The sequence below is a fragment of the Aythya fuligula genome, chromosome 30 (genome assembly GCF_009819795.1).
Source record: "Aythya fuligula isolate bAytFul2 chromosome 30, bAytFul2.pri, whole genome shotgun sequence".
NCBI lineage: Eukaryota > Metazoa > Chordata > Aves > Anseriformes > Anatidae > Aythya > Aythya fuligula.
In genome coordinates, this window is record NC_045588.1 from 704,894 (window position 1) to 732,668 (window position 27,775).

Here is a 27,775-nt window from a genome sequence, read left to right on the forward strand (position 1 = left end):
GCTTTCTTTCGCCCGGTTTTATTCTCCAGCTCGGCCAGGCGATGGGGAGGAAACAGCTCTTCAAAGCGCGCTGCCAGCCGCGGCGAAGCCAGGCAGCCCTGGCAGCGGCAGCAGCCCTAAATCCTCCGGCGATGGAGGCAACAGCCTCGCGGAGGCCCGGAGACCGCAGACCTCCACGAGCCAGCAGCAGGCTCCCCGCACCTCCAAGCCCCCCCGAGACCACTTCACACCCCTCATTTTCATCCTCCATCACCCCGCCAGCGACAGAGGACGGCCTCCATCGCCCCGCCACCGCTCGTGGGGCCAAACCGCGCTCCTCCGGGGCACCTAAGGACAATTCCCCAGCCCTCGCTCGCTCCGTTTGAGGCCGTGCCTCTCCGATCCCGGCTCTTCTTCCTCCTTGAGGGCTGAGAAAGGGGGCCGAGGACGCTGCCTCCGCTCAGCGCCGGCGGAGCGGAGGCTCAGCGGCACCAACGGAGGCTGGCACCCAACGCTCGCCCCGCGTTGCGGGCTGCGCCCCGCGGGCTGCGGGGCAGCGGGAGGCACTTACAAGAGGTCCCTCAGCGCCGTCTTGCAGAGGACGCGCAGCAGCCTCCATCCTCCGCTGCCCAGGCAGATGCCCAGCGTGGCGGCGAGGCTCCACGACCAGGGCACCCCGAAGAACCTCATCAGCCCCAGGGAGCCCAGGGAGGCCGTGCAGACCCCCACCGGCTGCATGCTGCTTGTTTTGGGGGGGGAGGACGGGAAAAAATAACGGGACGGGGCTGTCGGGAGGCCGGGAAGGGAGAGAGGGAGGGAGGAAGGCGGAGGGAGGCTGAGCCTCTGCCCCCCGCTGCCCCGCAGCGAGCCCGGCCTCCGCCGAGCCGGCGGAGTCCGGGGGGGGTGCCTCCAAAGGGGGCGGGGCCTCCCTGAGGGGGGCGGGGCCTCCCCCCCCAGCTCGCGATGCCATTGGTCGAGGCGGGGAGGGGAGGGGCGGCGGAGGCTCGGCCTCCGGAGCGCCGCGGAGTGGAGGCTCCGTGCTGGTGCCGCCGGGAGGTTGTGTGTGGGGGGGAGGCCGTTTTGGGGTGAATTTGAATAAAAATGGCTTTGTCTTCCTTGTGTCTGGTGTTTTTTTTTGCGCTGTGCAAGCTCTGACAGGGTAGAGGGCTCCTCACCGGGACCGGCCTCCGCAGCGGGATGCTGAAGTGCCTCCAAGCGCTGGCCTCCCGGTGTAAGCGGATCACGGGAGGCTGGGCACAATCCGCCCCTATTAATAGCTGGGAGCATGAAGGGTGGGGGGGGGGACACACACGCACACCTTGCATCCTCCCAGCCCGCACTCACCGGTCGGTAAATCGGTCTCGGAGGTCCGCCGAGGCCACCCATGGCCTCCCTGTTCGCCGGGAAGGTGCTGGTGGTGAACAACTGGGAGCGGGACGAGGTGGAAACCGAGCGGGAGCTGGGGAAGGCCTTGGAGAATAAGGTGCTGCTGCTGTATTTCGGGGCGGCCGGGTGCCCGCGGTGCCGCCGGTTCGCCCCGGTGCTGAAGGATTTCTTCGTGAGGCTGACGGATGAGTTCTACGTGGAGCGGGCTTCGCAGCTCGGCCTCGTCTACGTCTCCCGGGATGCCACCGCCCAGCAGCAGGACGCCTTCCTCAGGACCATGCCCAGGAGGTGGCTGTCCCTGCCCTTCGAGGACGAGTTCAAGAGGTAGGGTCACGGCGTAGGGTCGTGCCTCTGCGTCCCAGGAGCTCTGGCCGTGAAGCATCCCCCGGGGAAGGGCACGTAAAACGGCAGCGGTCACTGACCTGTGCGGTGGGACGGGTGGGAGATGTGCAGGGATTCGCCGTAACCTCGTTAGCCACGGGGCGAGCTGTGGTTAATCCTCGGGATTATTTCCAGCTTCTGTTCAGACGGGAGCACGTCACAGTTTCAGGGTTCTTGCTGCTATCGCTACTCGTGTGCTGCTCGTGTAAAACGAGTCACAGCAGTTATCCCGAAGACCTGGATCCCTTCCCCTCTTATTGGCCCTGCAGAAATCTCCATATGGCTCTGCTCTGCATAATTACCGGCACTTAAACAAATGAGCAGGGTGGTTTTTCTCCTGTCTTGCTTCCAAAGGCCACTTCTGCCCAAGGCAGATATTCAGCAAGCAGCCAAACATCACTTAACTCTATACAAACAAGACCTGCACATAATCCCACAGCGCGTATGGCAGCCTCCCTTTTTCTTACCCATCCTAATGAATGAAATAAGGAGCTCAGGGTGCGGTGGGAGGACCGTGACATGTCTTGATTTGAGTCTTTTTTTCCCCTTTCCAGGGAGCTGGAGCAGCGCTTCGCCGTGTCCGACGTGCCCAGGGTGGTGGTGCTGAAGCCAAACGGGGAGGTGATCACTGGGAATGCCGTGGAGGAGATCAGCCGCCTGGGCCCTGCCTGCTTCCGAAACTGGCAGGAGGCTGCCGAGCTGGTGGACAGGAATTTCCTCTTGGCAGAGGATTTCGATGACTGGGTTAGGAGAAGCATCACCGACCCCCTCCGCCGCCTCAAGTACAAGGTGGACAAGAGGACGGAGGCCAAGGATGAAGAGAGGAAAGGGGAGGATGAGGAGTCTTCGTAGGGGCTGACTTGGCTGGGGAGGTCCCTTGGGTTGCTGCCCCCAGCCTGGCTGCCTCTCAACAGTAGCACCAACATCTGTGTTATAAACACCTGCTAAAATTGCGTTAGTATTCTGAAAGGTAAATTGTTCTAGGACAAATGTGTTCTACTCCCTTGCACAGCTTTTCCTGAGCACGCATCCTTGGCAAGCAGCTCTCTGCTTTGTCCTCTCTGTTTCAACAGATTTGTATCAAGGTGACTCTCTGAGCAGCTAAGAGGGCAGTTTTACACCTTTGGGTGCATGCTCAGTAACCAAAAATTTGCTTATGGAGCCTGCAGGGAATTGTGCAGCACCCACCCTCCCCTGTCTATAACCCAGGGCTCCGAAGGGTAGCAGCACAATGGAAGGGATTCGTTCGTTTGCTGCTTTCTGGGTTCTCTATTCTATTCCTGAGGGGTGAGCTGAGAATTTAAAAAAGCTTTACTGGATGCATGAAGGACCTGGGAAGTAATGTGCACATTGAAGAGACACAGGGAGGCTGTGCAAGGCCGGCTCGTTCAACTCGTTTTCTCACTTAATCCTCCCTTCTCTTTACCCAGCAAGTCTGGCAGGTAGGCGAGGGAAGAAGTCCTGTAAAATAAATGGATGGGAGGGACGCTGCGTTCTGCACAACACGAAGGGTACTTCCTTTTCAGGACGCTCCCTGTATTCTCTGTGGCACATGGACACTGCATGAAGGGATGCAAATAAAATCTGAGAGTCCTTTCGGGTCACACACCTGCTGGACGAGTGAAACTCCTCTGTCTGGTGTGCTCTGATGGTCAGTAATAAAGCAGTACTCCCTTTACCTGGGGCAACGTCTGCAAATGCTTACAGCTGTATTAAAAAACCAGAAATAAATCACAAAAAAAAGGAACATGGAGAAATAAGAGGGAGGCAAAGGGCAATGTTTTCACCTGTAAGTGCTGCTCATGTGAGTACCGTGGCTATTAACTGGCAGTCAGGTTGTGCTTCTCGCCCCCATGGGACTCTGATGGCAATAAATGGATGCGCTACACCAAAATTTACGTAAAATAATATAAAATGGGGACTTTTACCAGCCCTACTTTTTTTTTTTTTTTAAAGCATGGTATTTTTATTATTTTGGGTTCAAAACCAAAAGTTACTCTTTTCTTGGTTTATTGTGTTGAGGAGAAAAAAAATATACAGACCAAGAAAGGGCCACTGAGCAACTGTGAAAGTGAAGGTGCTGGCACTGGGAAGTGCTACTAACATCATCATTCTAATAAAGAGAAACCAGAGCTTTGCTTCCTATTCTTCAATTTCAATTTTATTTTTTTTTCTTTCAATTTCTTTCATATTTTTTTTTTGGCCAAGTAAAAGAAGCCATGATGCTTTCGCATGTACTTTAGACAAAAGCTGAGCTGGAGCCACTCCTGTCTTATAACCAAGAAGGCTCTGCAGTACGTCAGAAGCCAACAAAACCAAATCTTCAAGCCACATCGTGGGCAGGAGTGGCTCCGGGGATCTGATAACGAGGAGGGGACATCGACCACAGATCCTCTGCCTACTGAGCGAACACAGCACTGCACCCAGGGCTGGCCGCGGGTGAGAGAAAAATCCTGCAAAGAACAATCAGCCACCACCATTATTTCTCAGGTTCCATCAGATATGAAAATCACTCCAACCAATTCGCTGCATGGAAGCGTTGCATGGCGTTGTAAGACATTTAGCTCTGGTTTCATGTGTCATGCTCATGGTTTATACGTATAGGGTGTAGAACAAAAGGTATTTGAATGCTTATGGTTGTATCTAAGTATCCTTTAGTGAAAAAAGGAGAAAAAAAAAAAAAAAAAAAGATTGTTATTCTTTTCAAGTGTTATACTTTACAGTAAGACTGTGTGATTCTTGCTTTACTCAAAAAAGATATATTTATTATTTTCAAATATTACACTTTGCAGTGAGACTGTGTAATTCTTGCTTTACTTAAAAAAAGAAATATTTATTCTCTTCAAAAGTTATACTTTAAGGCTGTGTAATTCTTGCTTTACCTTTTTCTCATGTCACACCATACTTCCCCCAAAAGGCCACGCTGCACTGGACCCATAACCTAGGAAGAAATGTGCAGAATCTCAGAGATGCTTCCCAGGCTTTAGAAAGCAAAGAGTTAATGAGAGCCAGGTAGGAGGATCAGCCTGATCCTACAGATGGCAGAGATAGCCTGGGAAGTGAGTAATTTCATAACTCCCGAGAGGAATGTGGAAAATCCGCATCGGCTGACACCTGCCTGGGGTTTCAGACTCACCCCACGCAGACGGCACGTAGCTCCGCTCCCCTGCAGGGGTTGGCACGGGGTAGGACACAGCAGAGCCTCCGGAGCCCCTCTGCAGCCCCTGGGAGGGAACGAGGAGACTTTTCTGGCTCCATCAGCACACGCCGAGATGCTGCGGGACTTGGAGTAAATGGCCAAGAGATTTCTCCCTCGGAGAGGTCATGGCTTTTTCCTGATCCATCTTTCAGCTGAAGACTGGCAATGGAAGAGGTGGAAAATGTTCTCTACAGGTTGCCCAAGACAACGTTTTTACTTGCAGATAAAAGTATGGTAAATAAGAGAGACCAATATGGAAACGCGGCGCCTTTGCATACGGATATTTGGGGCTTGTTTTGATTTCCGAGTTTTGCTAGGAAAAAGTTTCCTAAACTCGGGTTTCTATTTGCTGAAAAGGGTAGAATGAAATTCGGTAATTAAAACTTAGCAGGATGAAGAAGCTAGAAACCTAGAAGCCACTGGATACAGCTCTCCTGGATCAGAAAATGAATAAATGCTGAGAGCATGGGAAGTCATCGCACCCCCTCCATCTCTTTCCACGTTTTTCATCTTGTGTCTCCAGCAGCATTTACAGAATGCTGCTCCTCTTCCCTTCGATGAGCGAGAGGCGTGCTCAGGACCTGCAGGACTTTGGGAATCTGCTCCCAAAAACATAGCCTGAGAAAAAAAGCTCACCTGGGGGACTGGGAAGTGCAGCACCGCAGCCGTGCCATGAATGGGACAGGAGCCTGGGATGAAGCCGGTGCTGCTCAGACCGTGGGCAGGATCCTTCCCCACAGCAGGATCCTTCCACCGGGCCACGACTCCGAATTCCTGGCTGCTGTCTGGGCTTCGGTGCAGAGCCCTGTCCCTGAAGACCGGGGCAGCCGTGGGGACCCCATGGCCAGCGAGGTGCCTCGCGTCGCCAAACACCTGAGAGACATCGACGGGAGATTTCAGAACTTACGGGAGCTCTTCCGAAAAGGTAAACTTTTAAAAATCCATCTATTTGCTTACAGCTTAACGTTCAACAGATCCCAACCATGGGCAAAAGCAACCCAGCGTCATTCTTGCTGCAGTATTTAAAACCATGAATTTAGATGGCCCTCGGATAATTTAGGGTGGCTTCTCTCTGTATGGATATTTAATTATTCAAATGCCTTCTCCTGTAATGAATTGCATCAACAGATCAAATTTCACGGCACTTAGCCATCTAAATGCACAAGTTTCCTTCAAATGCAATGCAAAAAAATACCCAAGTGCTACCGACAACACTGCAATTACTTGCAAGTGAGTTAAACTGGCTGAAAAAAAGGGTGTCTGCGATGACTCTGTTGAGAGAACTGGGATTTGTCAGAAGTGCTGTGTGTCCCTGCCCTGCACACCAGCATTTTTGTCCTCCCTTCTTCCCAGAACAGCTCTGTTCCTGCAGGACTCGTACCCCAGGCACGCCGAACGAGTCAGGTCGGTGATGCTTCTCCAGCCAGCTCCTAGCTGCGATGGTGCTCGTAGCTTGCTTCTAACAGCCCCCAAACCGTGCCAGCTGAACGTGGAAATTGGGCTTGCCTGGGCTGGCTCTGCTTTGCTGGCTCCCTCTCTCTCACCAAATATCCGAGTGCTCAGCTCAGGGCTGTGTTTTTCTCTTAAACCCTTCAGATGTAAAAACACAAGGATGTGCAACAGTCCCACAGTAGGAGCCAGGATGTTTGGTCTTCAGGGTTTGTTATTTTCTGGTTTGCAAATAATTTCAGTATTTAGGAAGAACAGGGTACCTGTGCTGCACCTGCTGAAGCGACTTGTCCCTGGGAGAAGTGAGGATGAGAGTTTATGCGTGCAAAAAAAATAATAATTTTCCCCCTTCTTGATTTTAGGAGAAGTTTTTTCAGGCCCTGTTGAAGCCAGACTGGCAGACCTCCTGCAAGCCATCTCCTCCTTCCTGAACACGTACCCTGCTTTGACCGGGGATGCCATCCAGCCCGCCGTAGCGACCCTTATCACCAAAATCCATGGTAAATCCAAAACCTTAGAGAACTTGACAGCTGCTGTAGTCACTGCCTTCTGCTCAGTGCTAATGGAAAGCTTTCACACCAGGCTCAGCACACGTGCATGGGTATATAAAGCACATGTCACTCCCAAAGCTGAATTCAGCTGTAAGTGCTGAATTCCTGCATAACGCTGTGCAAAATGCTTGTACACATCTGCTTGTGATAGCATGGCAGGAGGAGAATTAGATTGATCCTACAGAACTGTCGGGATAGTTTCTTTACACAACCCTTGGAGGTCGCCAGGGCACCACACACTAACTAAGAAATACTGATAACAGCCTCTAGGAAATAAGAAATAAGAATAATTACTAATATACTAATATATGTATATATATATAAAAAGAAGAAATAAGTAATATTACTGTTCTACTCCACTCTGACCTTCTTGGAATATGAGTCTTTAATGCTCTTTCTTTTCCTGCATTGTATATTACTTTCTTGGGAGCTCAGATATACTTAAATCTAGTGGAAAACCTCACCTGAAATCTAGTTGGTTGAAAACACCATGGTTTCTGGCCCTTGTTTTGGGACCAGGTGAGCTTCAAGAGGGAATACTGAATGTCCTGTCTCAATATTCTGCCGTATGGGCCCCACAGAGCAGAGTTAGCACTGGCACGAGGTTCTCATCAGGGAACTGGAAAAAAAAAGAAAGTGCACCAGCCGAACAGCTGCTTTCACTCTGCGGTTCCTTTTCTCCCCCATCTTCAAAAGCCTTACTGAGGTGAAAATATATTTGACTTATAAAATAGCAGCAGTGACGTAAAAGGAAGTTTAATGAGATCTGGTGGTGGGCTGCTCCTGGGTATTGTTGGAGTGCACAGTAGTAGCTTGCCATTGTACTCGGTCTAAAATAGTAATTCATAAAATTAATTCTTTAGACAAGCAGTACGAGTTTGCAGGCTGCTCTGGAGGATCTCAGTAACATGAGAGCTGAAGCAGCTTTCTGCTCCACAATCAATGGTGATTTGCCTACACCAGCAAGTGGAAATTGCTGCTAAGGGACCATGTTATTATGCTGTATAAAACCCCACACTGCCTTGGAAGTGGAAGACAAGCCCTATCTCAGAAGCTCTTGTGCTTCCCTTTTATGCTCCTCTGATCTGCAAAAGAAAGTTTGGAGTTTTACCATCCCTACTCTTACAACAGGGAAAAAAGGGCGAGACACAGGAAAAAAAAAGGGTGAGACACACTCATTCAGCAAGAATGTTTGGGAGACAGAGTGATGAAACTGGGAATTTGGATCATGAGTTGTATTTCTGGAAAATGAGGAGTCACACCCCCCTGTCCTCTTTTAGCTTTTATTAGCTTTTTTATTAATCGGGGACTGGGGATGTTGACATACTCTGTTGCAACCCTTTTGGCTATAAATACCTTTGCAGACACACTTTTTATAGCTTTTATCTGTAAATACGGCCCTTTACAAACTGGATGTGATAATTACACTGAGTAAACCTACCTGTAATTACATGGGTTGAGTATACGGAGCTGAGACATGGGCTTGGAAAGCTTTGATAGGAGAAACTCATCGCATTGACAGCCTGCTGATCCCAGCAGCACCTCACCGTGGCTGTGCATCCTCATTCTCCTGCTGCCTTTTAAAAGTAAATCATCAATTCCTGAGTCTGAGCAGAAATCACCAGAGTTCACACATGCCACGTCCACCTGAGCCTGAAAAATTCAACACAGAAGCAGTAACTCAAGGATTCCAGGAGTTTTTATGTTTTTAATGTTAAATGACTGTTAATGATAGAAAGGTCAGCCTTAGCTATGACTTGTTCCTGGCTATCTGCTGTTAAGTACTGGGGGAGAAACCTATAGATCTGTCTGCCACAAAGCACAACCACAGGGAGAAATTTTGCAGAAGAAATTCAGCGGCATTATTTCAGCCTCCAGCAGATGCTGAGGAAAGGGAAATGATTTTGGGGAGCTCAAATGAAAATGTTCATAATGTGCCACAGCAGCTGTAGGATCGGACTTCCCACTCCAGAGACAACAATAAAAGAAAGGAAGATCACAAAACTGAGTTAGAGTTCAGGAGGAGGAAGAGGAAGAGGAGGACTTAGGGGAACTGTCATGTGTTGTGTCCCCAGTTGTGTATTTAAAACCACAGAAACTTGTAAAAAACAGTCAGCCCCTGCACTTTAAAAATACTGTTTTCACTCAGATTTGCAGGAAACCTGCCCCTTTTTACCTACCTGCAAGTAGCTAGGGCCTAGGATTAATGCCCCCTAAAATGGGCAGTGCTTTCCTCTGCTCCACACACCAAACGGCCTCGGAGGCCAGAGCTCATGCTAGGAAGGAAGATAAAATGAAAGGGATTTAGCACTGTGATTTCAACTGATTTGAATCAATATTATATGTTCAGGTTGCATAAGAAAACAGAGCTTTTTTAATTATTCATGGTTTAGTCAAGAAAAATAGCTTCACTGCTGAGCACAAGCTTGGTTTTTTTGGCTGTCACATTTTTTGCCTTCGTTTTCTCACACTAATATTTGCAGAAGATAAAGTTCCCTTAAATTTCTGCGTGCTTGAATCTTTGAATAAACGTTTTCTGTTTCCCACATCACAGCTTCATCTCTAAATTCTCACCAAATTGAAGGCAAAATTAACTGATTTTAAAAGCAGCAGTGCTAGCTAGGTTCTTGCACTTGGTAAATCAGTATCTTGGAGCCAAGGTGCAGCAAAACATCCAGCAAGGGGGATGGGTGGGATGTAAAGGCTCACCCCCCAGCCCAGGGTCTGGAGAATGCTCCCAGGCTGAAAAACATGATACAAGTGACAGATTTTTTCCTTAGCTTATCAAAAACCTACAAAATCAGGGTTTGTTTTTATTAAAGAACCAATCCCCCAAAGGTTAGGTTTCAGTTTTGCTGGGCTAATGCTTCCCGGCTGAAAAACATCTTGATACAAGCGACAGATTTTTTCCTTAGCTTGTCAAAAACCTACAAAATCAGGGCTTGTTTTTATTAAAGAAACAACCCCCAAAAGGTTAGGTTTCAGTTTTACTGGGCTAAAACCGAGGCGGGCTGTGATCTCGAGAAGGACTCCCTTACACTCTTATACCACACATGAATAGAGTGGAGGAGTGGTGGAGGACCCCCCCTGGCCCCTTTCCACCATCTCCTGGCCACCTGCCCATCCCAAACCCACCCCTCGTGGCCTGGCATCACCTTTGGGATGAGATCCACAGCCCCTTAAAGCAGTGGCCACGTTTTTGTGAAAAATCCTACACCCGTGGCGAACCATTTGGGGTGAAACTCAGCAATGCAGCAGAGGCTCGGAAGTTCGTGGGCATAAGCGAAAAACGGACCCCAGAATGGTCCTTTCGGTGCTGTGTGCCAAGACTGAAATGAGTTATGCAAATGGGATGATCAAATAAATGTGTGCTGTGCACTGTTTCCCCACACGGAAGCGTGTCTGCAGGAAGCAGATTTGGCTGCAGCGGCCGCACACTCACCGGCGGCGCCCCTGCCACTTGTTTCGGGCAGGTCCCCTTCACATGCAGCCTCCGGATCATCTCACAGCATCTCCTCCGACCAGGAATTTGTGTTTTGCTTAATTCCGCCGCGATTCAAAGCTGGGTAGTTTGGGATTCTGCTGCTTTCAGACCAAAACACTGAGGATTCAGCCATGGGGGACCCAGAACCAAGTGGTATGTGATAGCATTGAAAGAACCTTTTACACTCCTTTTATACTTCTGTACAACCTTTTATGCTATCTTTCGTACAACCTTTTATACTCATTTTAACGTAAGCTTTTGGGGGCATGGTGTGACGTGAGTGGCAGATCAGCCTGCGAGCCACTTAGCAAATATAGGTGATAATGGGGTTTCCATGATGATCCTGGCTGCTGAGCTCATTGAATCTTTCTCTGACAGATCAAATTATTTGATGTATCTGTGCTGGACATTGACTTACGTAAGAGGCAGGGATGCAAACTGCCTTTTATTTTCCAGAAGGCAGCAGGTAGAGCTTTCTCCCAAGAGATTGGTACATCATGCTGGTACTTGCACATCGTTTGTTCAAGTCTGACGAAACTTTGCTATAAATCCTCGTCATTAAAGGTGTCAGCCTAAATTATGAATGTAATCAGCATGAATCTGTGTAACACTTACTGAGCGTGTAAGAGTTTTCTGTACCAAGCTCGAATCCTTCCTGCCAGAGGCCCGTGTTCAGCAAGGGCCAGTCCCTGGCACTTTGGAGAGAGGTGGAAAAAGCTCCCTGGCTCTGTAATCAAGGAAACACAACAAGAAACATTAGACCTTTCCCTGCTATTATATTTAAATGCTGCATTAAGCTTGTAGCTAAAAAATTCATTATTTCAGCTCGCCTTTAACTTTCCAGCAGCTGGGTCTTGTCCTGTCTTTGTCATAAAAATTGGGAAAAAAAATAGCTAAAAGGATTTCTGTATCTCGTGACCACATGCAGGGATAATGAAGGGATGCTTCACTGTCTTTGATAAGCTGAGTTTGCTTACAGGTTGTATTGTGAGAGTAGTTTTCCATGCACCTTTGCCCCACAGACTGCTTCGGTGTCTTCAGCAACACCACCATATGGGTCCCACGAGTGACTTTAAGGTCTGACGTGCTCACCATACAGCACTGTGCAGAAGCACGAGCTTTTTTTCTGCCTGAAGTTCCCCTTTTGTACACACCCAGGGCTTGCAGAGGTCCTCTTTGCACAGCATTGCATGTGAACCTCCTGTTAGGCAACCACCTGCCGTGTCCCTCTCTGCTTCTCAAGGCAGGCCTCCAGCCTGGAGGAACGGCATCCACGCTTAATTTGCTCAGCTGTTTTCCCCAGTGGAAGCAAAACCATTTCTGAGGTCACTAAAGACTGCAATTAATGTCTGTCTGCCTTAGTCTGTTGCTTTATGATCATCATCTCATTGACCACAAGGAGCAGACATCTGTTTCTGAGACCTCTCTAGAAGCCCACGCGTTGATTAAAGCTGTATTTTTATGTTAAAAAAGGTTTCACCAACAAACCCGTGACCAAGAATCCCCTCCAGAATGGGGTATATCTGTAAGTCCTCTGAGAAATCGAAGTGAGCTGTATCCACAGAATTCCTTTTATCAACAGAACCTCCTGTTTTAAAGGGAGGTTGTTCAACAGCTCTTGTGCAAAACCAAGATGACTGGTGTGAATTATTTTGCTCAGTTTTATCTTTTTAGCCAGTAAGTGTCCTAGATTCATTCTTCTACTACTAACTGGGAGTTCCTTCTACTGCTTTCCAGTACTGGAAACATCTAGTGGGCTTCACTGTCAGCCTAAATCCTTCTTAACCGTGGCTGACATTTCCTTATTCTTAATATTAGAGCAACAAGAAGCCAGAAGTTTAATGCAGCTCTTTGATCATTTAAAAAAGTGAGGCTTAGTAAGCAGCTGAACACTGCACGGTGCTGCAATCTATCAAGACACAGCTCTGCCAGCTGTAAAGGAAAGTATTAATGAAATAATCTCATTTTTATTTTGCAAGCTAATGCACCTGTGCTAAGTTTCTGCTGTCAGACATCTCAGAAACATCTGCAGTTTACACTTTTTTTTTTTTTTTTTAAATGAATTGATGTAGTAAGTGGAAATTCTCCTTTTTCTACACCGACATGTTTCATTAATCCCCTTGTTAATACGTACTGCTATTTAAGACATCTGTCTTTGTGGGTATTTCCTGTGATCACACTGTTCAGCAGCAGTCCTGACCTGCTCAAGAATTAGCTGATTTTGTAAATTCAGTTTGTTCCAGGGCTTTTGAACGAAGATAACATGAGAAATCAGAGCAGCAGATGGGAAGTGGTCTTGGTTTTGCAAAACCATGGTCGAGAAGCTTGGTGTTCCAAGGCTGTTCTAATTCCAGGCAGAGAGATGCTGACCTAGGCAGCCTTTAACAGCCTGGTTAAAAAGGGAGGATTTCACACAGAAAGAGATAATGAAAACCTGAGTTTTCAGACCTGAGCTTTTGATTTGGCCCAATTTGTTGCAAACCATGCTGTGACTTAAGAGCGAGTGCATTTTATGTAGCTGCTGCTGCGATGTGCAAGTCTCGTGCAAGGGATTTGCTGTGGTGGAGAACTTCAGAAGCCGCGCTGCAAACTGCAAAGCTGAGTGCAGAGGAGGAGGAAGGCGCTACCAGGAACTCTTGAGACAGACTTGCGATATTCGGTCAACTGTGCCATGCTGAATTCGGGCTCAGACATTTATCTCATTTCACGGTAACCCTAGCTGAGAGGGAAGTGATGCTTCTGCTAAAACTGCAGAACAAGGGCTTCTAAAAATACCCGTGGCACTTTGCACACCCACCTCTGCGGGAGCTTGCTCTCCCCGCGATGGCAGCACAGGACGAAGAGCAGCAGGCTTCCCGGACGGTCGATGCACATCAGAGGACAGCATCATTTCCCTCGAGACCCACAGATGGGGCAGAGCTTTGCATGACGGCTGGTCGGCTCCGGTGTGAGGTTTTCTCCAGGATGCAGGTCCAGCACTGGTGCTGGGAAGGATTTCTGCCCTGTTGCTGGAATTGCTTGATGTCAGGGAGAAGAAGGAGGGTTAAGCAATAACCACCATCAGAGGACACAGAAAGGAAAATATTTGCAGACTGGAAGAATGTGATAACATCCATTTTATATTCCAGGGGCAATATTGTACTAATTTCTCAAACCATCCATTTGCTTTAGGACAAAATTGCGAGATGTTTGGGTAGGCTCAGTCTTAGTCTCTTTACCTGCTGTTGGGATAACCACGTCCTTCACAGTGAGTTGTGTACAGGACTCTGAGTTTTTCAGGTGAAAAAAAAAAAAATTGCTATCCAAGCAGACCTTTTTCCCCACTTTCATGAATCAACTCTTTGCCCAAGAGCTAACAGACATGGTGAAGAACTGCCATATCTTTATGTATATATTCTGAAGGGAATGGAAAAAAAAAACAGTGCAGGTTATCGGAAAAAAACACTGCAGGAATAGGAAAAAAAACAGCGCACAGTATATACCTGTGAGAGAATCCCTTGTCAGAACCCACGCTCTCTTGGATTATCTGGGTAGGTCTTATTAAAGAATAGTATTTAAAAATAGTTATATGGCGTGCAAGCAAAGCATTTGAAGCTGTTATTGCATTTCTCAGTGAGAAAACTGCATCAGGAAGCCTGAAGAGCTGCATAAAGAATAGATGAAGAAGGAGAATGAGGATGAATATAAGGAGAATAAGGAGAATAAGGTCCTTCAAGAGAAACAAGACTAGGAATGTGGGCTTTTAATCACCAGAAGAGTGAGCTTCTGCATCAGCATCAGTTGTCACTGGGATGTCCAGTGAGATAACTGGCCTTGAAATGAAGCTTCCATCTGTAAGTGAAGCAACAGAGTCACAGGGAAGTGACAGAAAGGACTGAACCTGCAACTCCATCGGGCCTGGAGTCCTATGACCCCGATGCTCTGTGAGCCTGCGACCTGATCCTCCCTGTGAGCAGGATTTGACAGATGAACTTGTGGATATTTATGGGAGCCCCTGCAAGCCTGCCAGGCAAAGGTGCACAGAGGTTTGCACATTTAACGGGTGGGCTTGATTGCAGGAAGGGACACCTGGATGGTGTCTGGCAGCTCAGCTGTGGCGATACATTCGAGGCACTTAATTTCCTTCGGGAGATATGCACAGGGTGCATAGGGATCAGGGCTAATCGGTGCTGCTGCTGAAGGACAAGGGGAATATAAAGGGAAGGGGCTGCACATGGGGAAGCACACGTTTAAACTCATGAGAATGCAGCCAGTGACATCGGCTACAGCAAGGCTACCTAAACTCCTTGGGTTCGACTTGTCTAGCGTCCTGCTGCTGTAAGCAAAAAGATAAGCAAAAGATTTGTGAGAACTCGAGGCTCTGGCTTATCTTACCGTGCCTTACAATGACTGCTTTCAAAAGAGAAATGTTTCATTCTGCTCGTCACCAGCACCGCTAAATTGAGTCATTCCTTCCTGTTGTACAAACCTCCACTAGTGGTAAACAAGAACTTGAAGACGTCTGTCTGCTCAAACAAAGTAATTAGAGCCGTCAGGATTCACGTTAAATTAACACGCTTGGATTTGTTATGCCTTGGATTATGAAATATTAGTGCCTCTTCTAGAGAAAAGGCGTGAGGGGGTTGGCAAACCCCCTGTGGATCCCCTCTGGGCACTGGCTGAGCAGGGTGGGAGATGTGGGTTTAGAGACGTGGATTTTGTGGGTTTATCACGATTAACCAGGACAGGCACCGGGTACGGCTCGCAGCGTTAGCACCGCCGGTGCTTTTAATCCCTTCCCCAGGTCTTTCTGAATGGTTTGTTGCAGTTCCTTCAGGTTTATGGTAAAAAATGAGCGGCTTCACATATTTTCAGTGTCCCATTCGCTTTTGGAGTAAAATACTCATAAAACTCTTAAAGAGCAAGGCCAGCAAAAATCTGAATTATTTGCTCAAAGGCAAGTAAAGCTCGGAGTGTTCCAGCTCATTTCTGGGTGCAGAAGTGAGCACGGCATCTGGTCTGCACCCCTCTGTGCTGAAGCACACCGTCAGCGTCCCACCCAGCCTTCTTCACACTTTTTTCTGTTTTCAGGCTCATAGATGGGTTTAATTCACACCCCCCCCCCCCCCTTTTTTTTTTCTTTTTTTCTTCCTGTTGCTGTTGGTTAATCATGGTTTAAACCACCACGTTTGTAGGCTTCATGGTACGGCAGCCCCTGGCTCAAAAAATCTGTATTTTTCAGGACTGACACTAGACCCAGGAGTAGCTATAGCTAAATGAAACACAAACTGACTTTTCCACCAAGCATCATTCAAGTGACATTTGCAAGCACTTGCTCATTTTGACAGCAAACTCAACTACAAGTGAAGCAACTTTAGATTTAGGTCAACCACATCCTGTTTCCTGGAATGTCAAAAGGACAAAGAACAGTGAAGTTTTCTTTTGTTTTTTAACACTTGCGCCCACTTTTTTATATATACATATATTTATTTTATTTTTTTGCAGTGGCTTTCAGCCACTGACTCAAGTCAGGCTTTCAGCCTGACTCAACATTAGTTCCTGCCTGCAGTGACAAATGCACAACTGAGTGGAAAGTGAGATTAATGGCACCGATCACCTCACATACATTGCATTTCCTTACCTCCTCCGTGCTGTGTGTGTGACTGCAGGCAGGACATGCTTAGACTTTACGAAGATCTGTGGCAGGAACCCATTGCCCCTTGTGTGGGAACGAGTCCGATTTATATTTTTCATGCCCAATAAGTTGTTTATATTTTTCATGCCCAATAAGTTGTACCTGCTGGGGACTGAACGAGATGCAGCATTTCATGATGGGGATTATCACCATAAATAAGCACGTATGAAATATTGGGGAAGCTCTGCGCATTGCAACACGCACGTGATGCAGAAGGAAAGGGCAACTTGTGCAACTCGGCCCGCGCACCACTCGACTGCAGCCACTTCTGCTGCTTTGCCCTGCACGTGGTTCTTTGGGGCATGTTGTGCTCCATCCAGGTTCAGAGCACCCCTCTGCACCCCGTGAGCCCCTCCACCAGGTCTGCCGGTGCACTGCCAGCCCCGAACCAAGCACAGTGCCCTGGTTTCAGCTCTGCGCAGCTGTAACAAAGATTTCTGTGAGCTTTTCACAGCTTGGGTCTGTTTGCAAGCCCTAAAATATCACAGGTATCTTCTGAGGACGCCTGCAGGCTCATTTTCCAGGGGGTCCTTCCCAGGGAAACCTGGCAAACTTATTGCTCAGTGTTTTCTTTTAAATCCCATCTCATTTTGGGCCTCACCTTATGCTTTGCCTGGCCATTGCAGTTTGTCACTTCCCTATGAATCCACTCAGAATAGCAGAGCTCAGCTGCATCCCCCTGCAGCTCTGGAAACCGTCCTGCAGACCTCAGGGAGCTCTGGGCTGAGTGCTCCAGTGAAACAATTTCTTCTCCAACCCCAGGTCTCAACAGTCAAGAACGGGTACCTGAAAACAAGAAGCGATACAGTGAGATATTCCGGAGCCTGGACGACTTGGAGATCTCCATCGGCAACGCGTACGTAGAGATACGGGGCAGAACCACCTCTCTGGGTCTTTGCACACCTAACTTATCATTCCTTTTTAATTTATTTCATGTCATTCCTTTTCATTTTACAGGGCAGTTGATTTGTTCATTGGTGATGCTGACAGCACTGACGACACAGACCTGTCTGCAGAAAAAGAGATTGTTCCGGTAGGCAAGGAATTACCCATCTTAATAAAAAAAAATAACAATGTCTTTTGCCAAAATGCACATTACTCCAATTGGTTTTTAGGTGACCCTCTGAAAAAAATAGTTATGGCTTTTACTTGAGTAGACAGAAAAGAATTGCATAACATTTGGTTATTGCAGTAATGGTGGTGGCAAAAGAACGGACAATATTTAGTGGGAGCATTCAAGCATATAGGATAAATAGGATAATTAGGATTATATCATAAATAGGATATTTTTTTATATATATTTATATATTTATATATTTATTTTCTGAAAAATGAGATGTGGAGATTGCTGGTTTAAGTTCTGCACTCTAAGAAAAAGACCAGACAAGGGAGCAGACCTAAAATACGTATGAAAGTCATGCATCAAAAATTTCTAAAGCTCTGGCTTTGACAAACAGAAGCCCTTTAAAGTAGAATTTAATGGTTCTTTTGCTTGCTTTGGGCAGTGTGGGTCTTTTGGGGGTAATTGGCCTCATTTCATGCCCTTCTGTGTAAACAAAGGGGCAAGGAACTTAATTTTTCTCTGACAGCCACTGTCCTCATGTAATCATATTATCCTCAGAGCTAAACTTAAAAGAATAATAATCAAATATTTTGTGATTCATAATAAAATAAGAGCTGCCAGCGTTCAATCATAGCACTCCTTTTCCAGCCCTGATCTCTCTGCATTAACAATGTGCTTCCTCCACGTTTCTGTTCATGGCAGACTTTTTATTCTTTTTTATTCTTTTTTGAAAAATCCTCCCAACTTCTCACTACTCCTTTTCCTTCACCATTTTCCTCTTGTTCTTTTTTCCCTCCCCACAGCTGAATGAAAGTTTCTGCAAGAGCAAAAGCAGTTCAGAAAAACAAGCGCACGCAGACATGACAGGTAAGATCACAAATTAACACGATTATGTGAATATTTCATCAATTAATGTCTTGTTAGGAAGGTGCTCGTGAGGTCCTGACTTCCAATTACTGAGACCTCAGTCTCAAAAGGTTTTAGGCACAGTGAAGATCTTTCTTTGAAGCACTTTTGTTGCCCACTGGGATGATTCTCTTTGGGTCTGTGCTCGTCACTGGCATCATAAAATGTGACATTAAATTGTTTTTTTATACAAAGTCCCCACAGAGGAAAAAAAAAAAAAAAAAGAGAGATTTTCTAAGCTGCTTTCTCACAGATTTCAACTTAAAATGTATTTAGATTTGCTTACTGCAGCATGATGTAATTATCTTCTTCTAAGGAACAAGAATACTTGCAACTCCTTACGTTGTCACCCAGAAATGCATTAAGTTCCCCACTTGGTGGTTTCCAAATTAAATCAAAGCACTAATTAAAAGCGGGGGTAGAGGAATACACAGGTCTAAACCACCTGGAACTTGTACGGTTTGACAGGTAGGACAGCATGGGATTGCCATGAAATAGGTCATGATGATTGTTCAGGGAAAGACCTCTTTTTATGGCTGTTATCTGTGTATTCAGAGCACCAACTCCAATTCTTGCCACTCCTGGGGGAGCCTCTGTCCATCAGTTAGAGCCACGCTGAATCTGGATTTTTTTTTTCCCAGTTGAAGAGGCAGATGAAATGCTGATTAAATGTGAAGGTGGCATTGATGCAGCCCTCGAGTATGCCAAAATGTGGTGTAAATATGTCAAAGAGCTTCTCAACTGGATTGAAAAACGTCTGAACTATGGTGAGTCAGTGTGTATGGTACCAGCTGGGAGCCCTTACACTGCCTGATAGCTTTTTTTTTAATTGTAGCCGAGAACATAAAATTGGAAATGAAATTATAGCAGTGAGAACTAAGCCAAACATTTACCTTTCACTTCCTTTGCCCAAATAAGAAGACAAAGAGCTTGAGTCAGATTTTTTCTTTACCTGAACGATCCTACCTGGCGTTCAGAGCCACCCCTGCAGCTGTTAACGTGCTGTCTGATCCTTCCACAGAAACAGAGTTTGCCAAAGGGATTGTGAAGATAGCAGAATCGGGACGAAATGCCATCATCCAGCAGGTACGGGTCCCCGGGATGTTCCTGCTTTGCTGCGTGGGGTTTCCTCCAGAGTCCTACACGGAGCAAACGCGAGGCTGTCCACACACATGAATGTAAATCCTACAGCAACTAACCCTCCAAAAACCTTCCTAAACTTCTCAGTGTTGGAACTATTCCTTTTTTTCTTCTGTGGGCTTACAACACAGGGAGTGATTGCTTGGAGAATCAGAGGGCAGGAAGTCAGCACGATGCTGTGCAGCATAAAAACCCTTCTGCAAATCTGTGTCTGAAATAAAATACAATACAATGCTTGCTCATTTAACCAGTGCACACAGCTCTAGTGTTACCATAATAAAGTTTGGTCATAGCTCATGAATTTAGGAAAGCTGGAGTGGTTATCTGTCATTTTATACCTTTTTTGTTGTTGTTGTTTTTTTTCTGCAGTCCAACATGCCTCTTCGAGCACTCTATGCAATGGTCCTGGAACACGACATTAAGGTTGGAAATTCAGCTAATGAGACCGTGGGGTTGCTCCAACAGAAGGAATTCTACCAGGTACTGGATTTCTGCAGAGAACAGATTACTTTGCTGGAAAATCAGGCAGTGGTAGCTGCTGGAGTGCTACAGAAACCTAACAGGAGTGGGGTTGGGGGAAGGAGAGATGGAAATGCACACCAGGATTAAGGGAGAAGGAAGCACCTTGCAAGGCTTGCTTTCTATGTCATGCCCTCATCTGCCAGATATTTTTTCCCACCTCTTAAGAAACTTGCCATCCTAACTCTGACTCCCCTGCAGCCTCTGTCAGCCAAGAAGAACGAGATTGAGAAGTGGAGGAAGGAATTCAAAGACCAGTGGACAAAGGAGCAAAAGAGGATGGTAAGAGGCTGAAAGATGGGCCTGACCTTTATGCTGGTCACAGCTCAAAACACTGAAAACAAATGAAAATGTGACAATTTTGCAAATCTGTAAATGTAATTTGTAAATGCAAACATTTACGAACAAGCGATAACTAAATAGTGTAATATGCATCCTGCCAAGGGCTCCTAAGGAGTGCCTGAGCTTTGGGAGGAGAGGAAGGGGGAGTGTTTGGAGGATAATATCTGAAACAGTCCCTTGAAGGACGAGGCAGGTGCTTTCCTCGCGAGAGGAGCCCTGTTGTGATTTGTTCCTCCTGCGGCCCCACGGGGACCCCTAACCCCACGTGGATCCCTAACCCTACATGGATCCCTAACCCTATGTGGACCCCTAACCCTATTTCTTTGCCTGTCCAAGAACGAGTCCTTGTCATCCCTGCGCAAGTCCCGCCTGCAGTACGCGCAGCGCTGCGAGGAGCTGGAGAAAGCCAAGTACCTGAGTGCCAAGGCAGAGGACGAATACCAGAGCGCAGCAGTCGTCAACCCCAGCAGTGCCAGCAAGCAGCTGGAGAAGCGGCGCCGCTCCTGTGAGGAGGCACAAGCCAAGGTGACGAATTTCGGGCCAGCTGCTGTTATCCCCATGCAGCCCGTGAGCTGTGTTTTGGCAGCTCCCTTTCCATCCCGGTGACTTTCTCCTCCCTTTGCTCTGCTCCCCACCCCGCACAGGTCCAGGAAACAGAAGCCCTGTACAAGATGTGCATTAACGACGCCAACTTTCGGCGGCAGGAACTGGAGAAAGTGCGGGCACGCATCGTCTCCCACATTCGGAAGCTCATTTACCAGGGAGACGAGGTGCTGACGTGGGTACGTGTAATTCCTCCTTCTCATAATTTCTCCTCCAGCCCTCATTTCAGAGAAAATCCTCTTTGGCATAAGACCACTTCCCTCTTATTTTTATTTATTTATTTTTTTTACCCAATGCCTGACTATTCTCCAGCAGGTGAAATCAGACGAGCGCTCTGGACAGCGCTTTGTCACCGACCTGCTGCTCAAACACTTCTCAGATACATAAGAATATTTTCAATTAGTACTGCTTGCAGGACAGATATCCAGAAAGAAAAGCTAGGAAAGCAAAAACAAGCAACAGCAACAAATAATTTGTTCTGTCCATCCTGCAGAGCAGAATAACGACATTCAGCAGAAGTACAGGTAACCGAGGTGGGTAATGCAATGCCTTTTATTTTTTTTTTTCCCCTTGTAAGGTCACGTTAAGGATGTTTAAGCAGCGGCAGACTCAGTCAGAACACATCCCGGTGGGATACCAGCACCTGGCCGAGGTCTGCAAGCCGTACAAAGTGGGTGAGAAGTACCTGGAGTTCATTCAGGCTCTGCAGAAGAAAGACATTCACATGGAAGTGTTTGAATTCGAGTCTCTTGCTTCCGGAGGGCAGAGGTAAGGAAAAAAAAAAAAAAAAAAAAAAAAAAAGGTGGAAGATGAAAGAGTGGTTATCTCTATCATTTGCCAAAGGTTTGGATCACTCTGTTCTCAGATTGGTGCTGCTTTAATTCCCATTTTTTCCTGTGAATAGACAAGGTGAAATTAGATTAAACGAATGCTTCCTAGTTTTACACAAGCGTTTACTCCTTGAAAACTTGGCTTATACCCAAAAGCTGCCTGAAACAGATGTCTTTTGGCATCCATGAAGCAATATTGCTCGTTATTCTTCATCTCTGGAAAATCTTTTGCGACCCCTTCCCAGGTCTCCCCCCAGCAGCAGGAAGAAGATGTCACTGCAGCACACGGGGGGCAGCAAGGACGCCAGCACTCCAGAAGACACGTCCAGAAGGCAGTTCTCCCCAAATGGTGAACAGAGTAGGTTGAATTTAATAAAGACCTAATTTATTTTTTTTTTTGAGTCATTGTAGCTTAATTTAGATAATGGTGTAGCCAAAAAGAGGTGGGAGATGTTCTCTGATCTTTTGGGCAGTGCTTAAGGTTTTGCTCAAACTGGGAGAGAATGGAGCACAGAGATCGTGCTGCTGCTTCTTACTCTTGAAAAATACAGATTTTCTGGGAGTTTGGCTTGAATTTTGACCCAAACCTGTATAAAGCCAGTGGCACATTCGTAAACCCATCCTTAACTCAGGCTCAACTGTTGCTGGCAGGAATCGTGGCAGAGGATGAACGGCGATGCAGCTGGGAGCTTCGTGGGGCTTTCACAGCTGCTGTTTCAGCTCAGCCTTTCTTTAAGTGTATTTATATCATTCTAGCAAGGAAAATTACATTTCTTTACAGGTTTAAAAATATATTTCACTGTCTAACAGCATCTGTAACGCATCCCTTTCTGGAGCAGAAGCTGTCAACCTTTTTTATTTATTTTTTTTTTTCTAATAGGGCATTATCTAGATGTCTTTATCTATTATCTATATGTCTTTTGAAGCCTAACTTGTTCAGGACTGATTGCTGCTTTGGCTTACTGAGCACCTGCCTTTTTTTCTTGTTTCAAAGGACATTCACCGATAAATAAACAGATGTTTTGAGAAATAATTGCTAACAATAAAGATCCAGTTAGAGGCATTCACAGATCGCCTCAGCTGAAGGCAATTCTTAGCAATTTCCCCAGGAGTGCTGGGGATGTTTGGTCACCGTGCCCATCTCCTGCAGGTACAAACAGATCCCTCTGCAGTGACACAGAAAGCCTCGGTGGGAGCTGCGAGTCCCGATCCCTGGACTCTCCCAACTCCAGCCCAGGTGAGAGCTGCACAGATTCTTACCTAGGATTTAAAACAGACACAAGTAAATTATTTTAAAAAAAATAATAATAAAAAAAAAAAACAACATTTTTTTTAATAGTTTGTTTGTTTTATTTGCCTTTTTTTTAATAGTTTGTTTGTTTTACTTGCCTTTTTTTTTTTTTTTTTTTTTTTTAAATAGTTTGTGTTTGTTTTACAAGTTTCTTTTACTTGTAGAGGATCACAAGGATGAGACCAGCTCTTTGCATTTTCTCTCTTCTCCAGGAAACTCTAACAGGAAGCTGCTGAAAGCTCCATCCACCGGCACCATGTCCTCCTCGGACGATTTTGAGGAAAGAGATTCACTGCAAACCTTTGAAAACGGTGAGCGACCTGGATATCTGACTCAGGAGCTGAACACCGCGCTTTCCTGCCCAGTTACCAGTTAATTTTCGTGCTGTTTCTGCAGAAAATGGCTCATCCCAGCAACAATTCAGGAACATCCTCCTCTCCAGCGCGGCGCAGACCCACCGGCTCAGGAAGCTTCGGGGACCATCCAAGTGCCGGGACTGCGACAACTTCATGGTCAACGGCTTCGAATGCGAGGAGGTGAGAGCTCAGCCCTCATCACAAGCACCTCGTGAGCAGCCTGTGATCATCCCACTGGAGGTCTGAGGGGATGAAAGGCCCCCCTGTAAAGTTTTGTGGTTTTTCTCCTGACACCAGGCATGTTTTTCAGTGCATGGGTACACCGCCAGTTGCCCAAAACAGCCCCCTTGTACCCCAAAAAGGGACTTTGGTAGAGTGGAAGTAGGAAAAGTCCTCCAAGGAGACCTGGACTACAGCTAGAGCATAACTCGGGGGGATTTCTGCTTTTCCAGTGCTACCTGGCCTGCCACAAGAAGTGCCTGGAGAGCCTGCTGATCACCTGCGGCCACAGGAAGCTGCCCAACCGAGTGCCCCTTTTCGGCATCGATTTCACCCAAGTTCCTCGAGACTTCCCCGAGGAGGTCCCCTTCATCGTGGTGAAATGCACGTCGGAGATCGAAGCTCGTGCCCTGGGAGTGCAGGTGAGTTGTTCCCGTGGGTGTTTTGTCTCAGTTGTCATCACCTTCTCCGATCTGTTCTCGCTCCATCCCAAACTCCTGATCTATTCCCTTTTTCCCCAACGCAGGGGATCTATCGGATAAGCGGGTCCAAAGCCCGGGTGGAGAAGCTGTGCCAGGCCTTTGAGAACGGCAGGAGCCTGGTGGAGCTCTCCGAGCACTCCCCCCACGACATCACCGGGGTGCTGAAGCATTTCCTGAAAGAAGTGGGTACCAAACCTCTGCCAGACCACCACGTTCAGCCCTCCACATCCCTCAGCCCCAGGCCAGCAGGATGAAGTGACACAGTTTCCCCCCTCTTCTCGCTGCAGCTTTCGGGACCGGTGCTGCTGTACCAGCTCTACAACAGCCTCATCGCGCTCGCCAAAGAGATTCAAAAACCCGGGGAAGAAAGGACGGACTCCGCCGGCTTCCCTTCGGACCCCATCCAGAGCATGAAGGACCTGCTGAGCAAACTGCCTGGAAGCAACTACAACACCCTGCGGCACCTCATCGCCCACCTGTACAGGTGAGGAGTGTGCTGGGGGCGTTAGGTGCTGACCCCGGGGGGGCCACTGCTGAGACCCCACTGCCAGCTCAGCACCAAAAGCATCCAAGGTGAGCTCCTGGGCTTCCTCAGCCTGGGCTAGAGCCAAGCAGGAGGCTGTGAGGAGGGTAAGAAGTCATTTGTGGGAAGGAGAGACTTGCGGCAATTAGGAGAAAGTCTTAATGACCAAGCTTGGTCATTAAAATACAAGAAAAAAAATATAAGCAGCTCCTTGCTGACAATACTCCATAGTTTAAGTGCAGAGCAAGAGGTCACGTAATGTGAATCAGGGCCCTCTCGTGCAGCTCAGAGCAGGGGTCCCAAGAAAAAAAAAAAAACTCTCATTAGAGCTGCCTGGACAGATTTGGGCAACCTTGGGGATTTTTGTCTTGTTTTTGTGCACAGACCAGAGCTCTTTTCCCCTGTAAAGCTAGGGTTTCTCTCTCTACTAGGAGATGTGGGGCTGGTGCATTCCCTCTGTGTACTCAGTACTTTGGGGCTGAGAGCTGGGAAGCCCCTCACAGTCCTGTTTCCCTTCCCCAGGGTGGCAGAGAAATACGAAGAGAACAAGATGTCCCCAAACAACCTGGGCATAGTGTTCGGGCCCACCCTGATCCGGCCAGGCTCGGGGAGCGACGTCTCGATGTCCTGCCTCGTTGACTCCGGGTACCAAGCCCAGATCGTGGAGTTTCTCATCCAGAACTACGAAAGGGTGTTCGGGATGGATGACCTGCCTCCATCCTTATCCCTCAGCTGTGAAAACCCCTCGCAAGAAGCACCGACAGAAAAGGATGAAGGACACCAGAGCCCAAGCGCAGTCCAGAAAATAACCCTAGAGGTAGAGCTGCCAGATGCTGAGCTGGGCTTGCTGACCCTGCTGTAGGGACAGGAAGGCAAACTGGCAGATAAAGAGAACTTTATTCACAGGAAAAAAAAGCTGTTCGCTGTCAGGGAGTTACTCCAAGAGGAAGGAGCAGAGAGCCTGTTGCACATGGAGTGGGAGAACTAGAAAAAAATATATACATAAGCTAGAGATCACTCATCAGCTTCTCAGCCCACTCTGGACAGTGGGTTTTGCTCCACAGTTTATATCCCAGTCATTCTGAAAATCTGTGGGCTTCTCCATGCTAAATTACTCGGGACACTGCTGTTTCCCTGTGTAAACAGCTCGACAACTTTGGAAGCAGCTACATCAGAGCCAGCAGGTTCCTTGGTGGAACCCAACAGGGCTCTGCTGCATTCCTGATCCCTGGCCATGGATCCTTTTTTATTTTATTTTATTTTTCCTGTGGGCTCTGAGTTCTTCCCCAGTTCCATGGCTCTCTCCTCACAATAGTTCACACATACTTCACAGCACTTTAAAAAAAAAAATTGGCATAACACCCCCCCGAGCCAGACATGGCTGCTCTTTCCTTTCCAAGGCTGGTGTGATGAGTGAAAAAAAGAGGAAATTACTTTCCTAAAGTTAAGCCAAAGGGAGTTGAACCCTGGTTTGGGGCTCTCTGCCTCCTGCAAGACAGCCCGTCTGCCACGATCACACCCATGCCAGCCATGTAGAAACACTGAGGAAACAAACTGGAGTAACTGTGAAGACAGATGAAAAAAAAATAATAAAAGAAATCACCAACAACCACCACTTCCATCCCTGTGTGCAGAAATCCCACAGGGTTCATAAACATCCACAGAAAGCCCTGAGGTGTGCACAGCTATTGCCTTGGACTATTTTTAAGGGCATTTTGCAAACGTCCGCAGCGTGACTGAATCCTACAGGTGTCACAAGCCTTTAGGAAGGGGAGTTGCTTCTGAGGGCACTCGTTTTGTGATTAATAAAACCGACTTCTGGAGCCCCTGCCCCAGGTGTCCTGGTCCTTGTGCAAACTCACACTGGTTCCACGCGAGCTCCAGCTCCCAAGCATCCCCGTGTCCTTCCCTCACCCGTCCACACGCATTCGATCATAATTTCCGTGCTATAATTGCTTGGTTTCAGATGTTTTCCCCTTTCTGTCCTGAAATGTGGCACAGGAACCTCAGTCCCAGCACACGACCGCTTTCTGGGCGGGTTTTGTGGCCTGGAGGCTGCTCTTGAACCAAAATATTTTCCTCTGGCCCAGCCCTGGGACCTTCTGCATGCTCCCTCCCTACTCCCCCAAGTGTTATAGATAATCTAAGACAAATCAGGGCATTTTCTACCTAAGTTTTTGCTTCCATTCACTGGGCTATAGCAGCAGTCGGGGTGAAGCGGGAGCTGTCTTCATGTCAAATGAGGGTCCTGTATAAACACTCCTGGCTTTTTCCAACAGAATTTCTCCTCCCAGCACGGTTTAAGCGTGGACAGTGTGTCTGATAACTCGTCTTCCAGGGAAGCCGTCAGTGAGCTGACTCTGGAGGGAGCCCCCAGCCCATTAAGCACGGATGCCCTAGGTAAACGAAGCGGTGGTCTTGGTGCTGGTGTAGGCTGCCTGGTACCATGCTGGCTGTGTCGTGCACCTCCTGCCTCCATGGTACACAGCAGGGGAAGTGTAGCTGGGCCTTTTTCAGCATAATTATTCATCACTGAGTGCAGAATAGCACCACAAAGCTTGCCTGGCAGTGCAAGCACGTTTTCTGGTGCTCACAGGTTTTCTGCCTCAGCTCCCAGCCCCACAGCCACCTGCCAGCTCTGCTGGCTTCGGTGTACCGAGGACAGCTCTAAGAATATAAACCTGACTCATTCCTCGTGCCTCTTCCAAGCGTGCATCTCACATTTCTTCTGATGAACAAAGCTGTTAGAGGGTGGAGTTTTCGCCTCGTGGTGCAGCAGGGCTTTCAGCATCCTTTCTAACAGCAACAGAAATCCTCAGCCAAAACTGTTTGCTGCAGTAACCCTGTCTCACTGCTCTAAGATAACTATTTATTTTTGTTGTTGTTCAGAGATGAATACGAGCACTGGCTCTGAGCTGGAGGACCTGGAGGACTCCGTGCAGGAGAAGACCGACAGCGATTCGGACACTGTCGTGGGCACCCAGCCCAGGGGCCATTTCAGTCGGCAGCCTGTGAAATACATCCGTGTGCAGGCAAAAACAAAACCAGTCATTCCCAAGCCTTCCAGTTTGCCCTTGAGGACTACCACGTTATCCAGCATGGCCACGGACACCGGTGCAGAAGGCAACGCCGCTGAGAGCAGCTCCATGGCAAAGGACGTCCTGGGGGAGAGGACTCGGAGCAGGAACAGCTCGCCCGACACCAGCACGCTCAGGGGCCGCTCAGGAGGCAAACAGCAGCTCAAACACTTTGAGATCACGGAGGAAACCGCCAGGATCATCTCAAAGCTTAAAGCCGACGACACTTCAGCATCCCCAGAAGGTTCTCTGGAGAGCCTGGGGTCTGCTGAGAAAGAAGTGAAACTCAACCCAGAGACGCTCCCGGAGCAAAGCCCCTAA

General features: G+C 47.7%; 2 protein-coding genes across 2 annotated transcripts; both read left to right on the top strand.

Moving 5' to 3' along the window:
• The first annotated feature begins 1,363 nt into the window (after positions 1–1,363).
• Positions 1,364–2,598, top strand: NXNL1 (nucleoredoxin like 1). The gene is made up of 2 exons (XM_032204937.1): positions 1,364–1,689; positions 2,301–2,598. Exons 1-2 carry the CDS (start codon positions 1,364–1,366, stop codon positions 2,596–2,598), a joined length of 624 nt encoding a protein of 207 aa, XP_032060828.1.
• Positions 2,599–5,617: 3,019 nt separating this feature from the next.
• Positions 5,618–27,775, top strand: GMIP (GEM interacting protein). The gene is made up of 22 exons (XM_032204949.1): positions 5,618–5,870; positions 6,757–6,894; positions 16,866–16,959; positions 17,061–17,136; positions 17,970–18,033; positions 18,714–18,839; positions 19,094–19,158; positions 19,582–19,692; positions 19,933–20,013; positions 20,410–20,598; positions 20,718–20,855; positions 21,254–21,444; positions 21,752–21,864; positions 22,657–22,743; positions 23,010–23,108; positions 23,194–23,333; positions 23,606–23,794; positions 23,899–24,036; positions 24,142–24,338; positions 24,900–25,235; positions 26,716–26,777; positions 27,267–27,775. The coding sequence occupies exons 1-22, from the start codon at positions 5,618–5,620 to the stop codon at positions 27,773–27,775; spliced, it is 3,396 nt and encodes a 1,131-aa protein (XP_032060840.1).

Bases quoted from the DNA above. Each gene is read 5' to 3' on its own strand.
- GMIP (XM_032204949.1), top strand. From the start codon at position 5,618: ATGAATGGGACAGGAGCCTGGGATGAAGCCGGTGCTGCTCAGACCGTG. The intron at 19,159-19,581 runs GTACGGGTCCCC...TTTTTTCTGCAG, and splicing joins GAAATGCCATCATCCAGCAG to TCCAACATGCCTCTTCGAGC. The intron at 19,693-19,932 runs GTACTGGATTTC...ACTCCCCTGCAG, and splicing joins AACAGAAGGAATTCTACCAG to CCTCTGTCAGCCAAGAAGAA.
- NXNL1 (XM_032204937.1), top strand. From the start codon at position 1,364: ATGGCCTCCCTGTTCGCCGGGAAGGTGCTGGTGGTGAACAACTGGGAG. The intron at 1,690-2,300 runs GTAGGGTCACGG...TCCCCTTTCCAG, and splicing joins TTCGAGGACGAGTTCAAGAG to GGAGCTGGAGCAGCGCTTCG.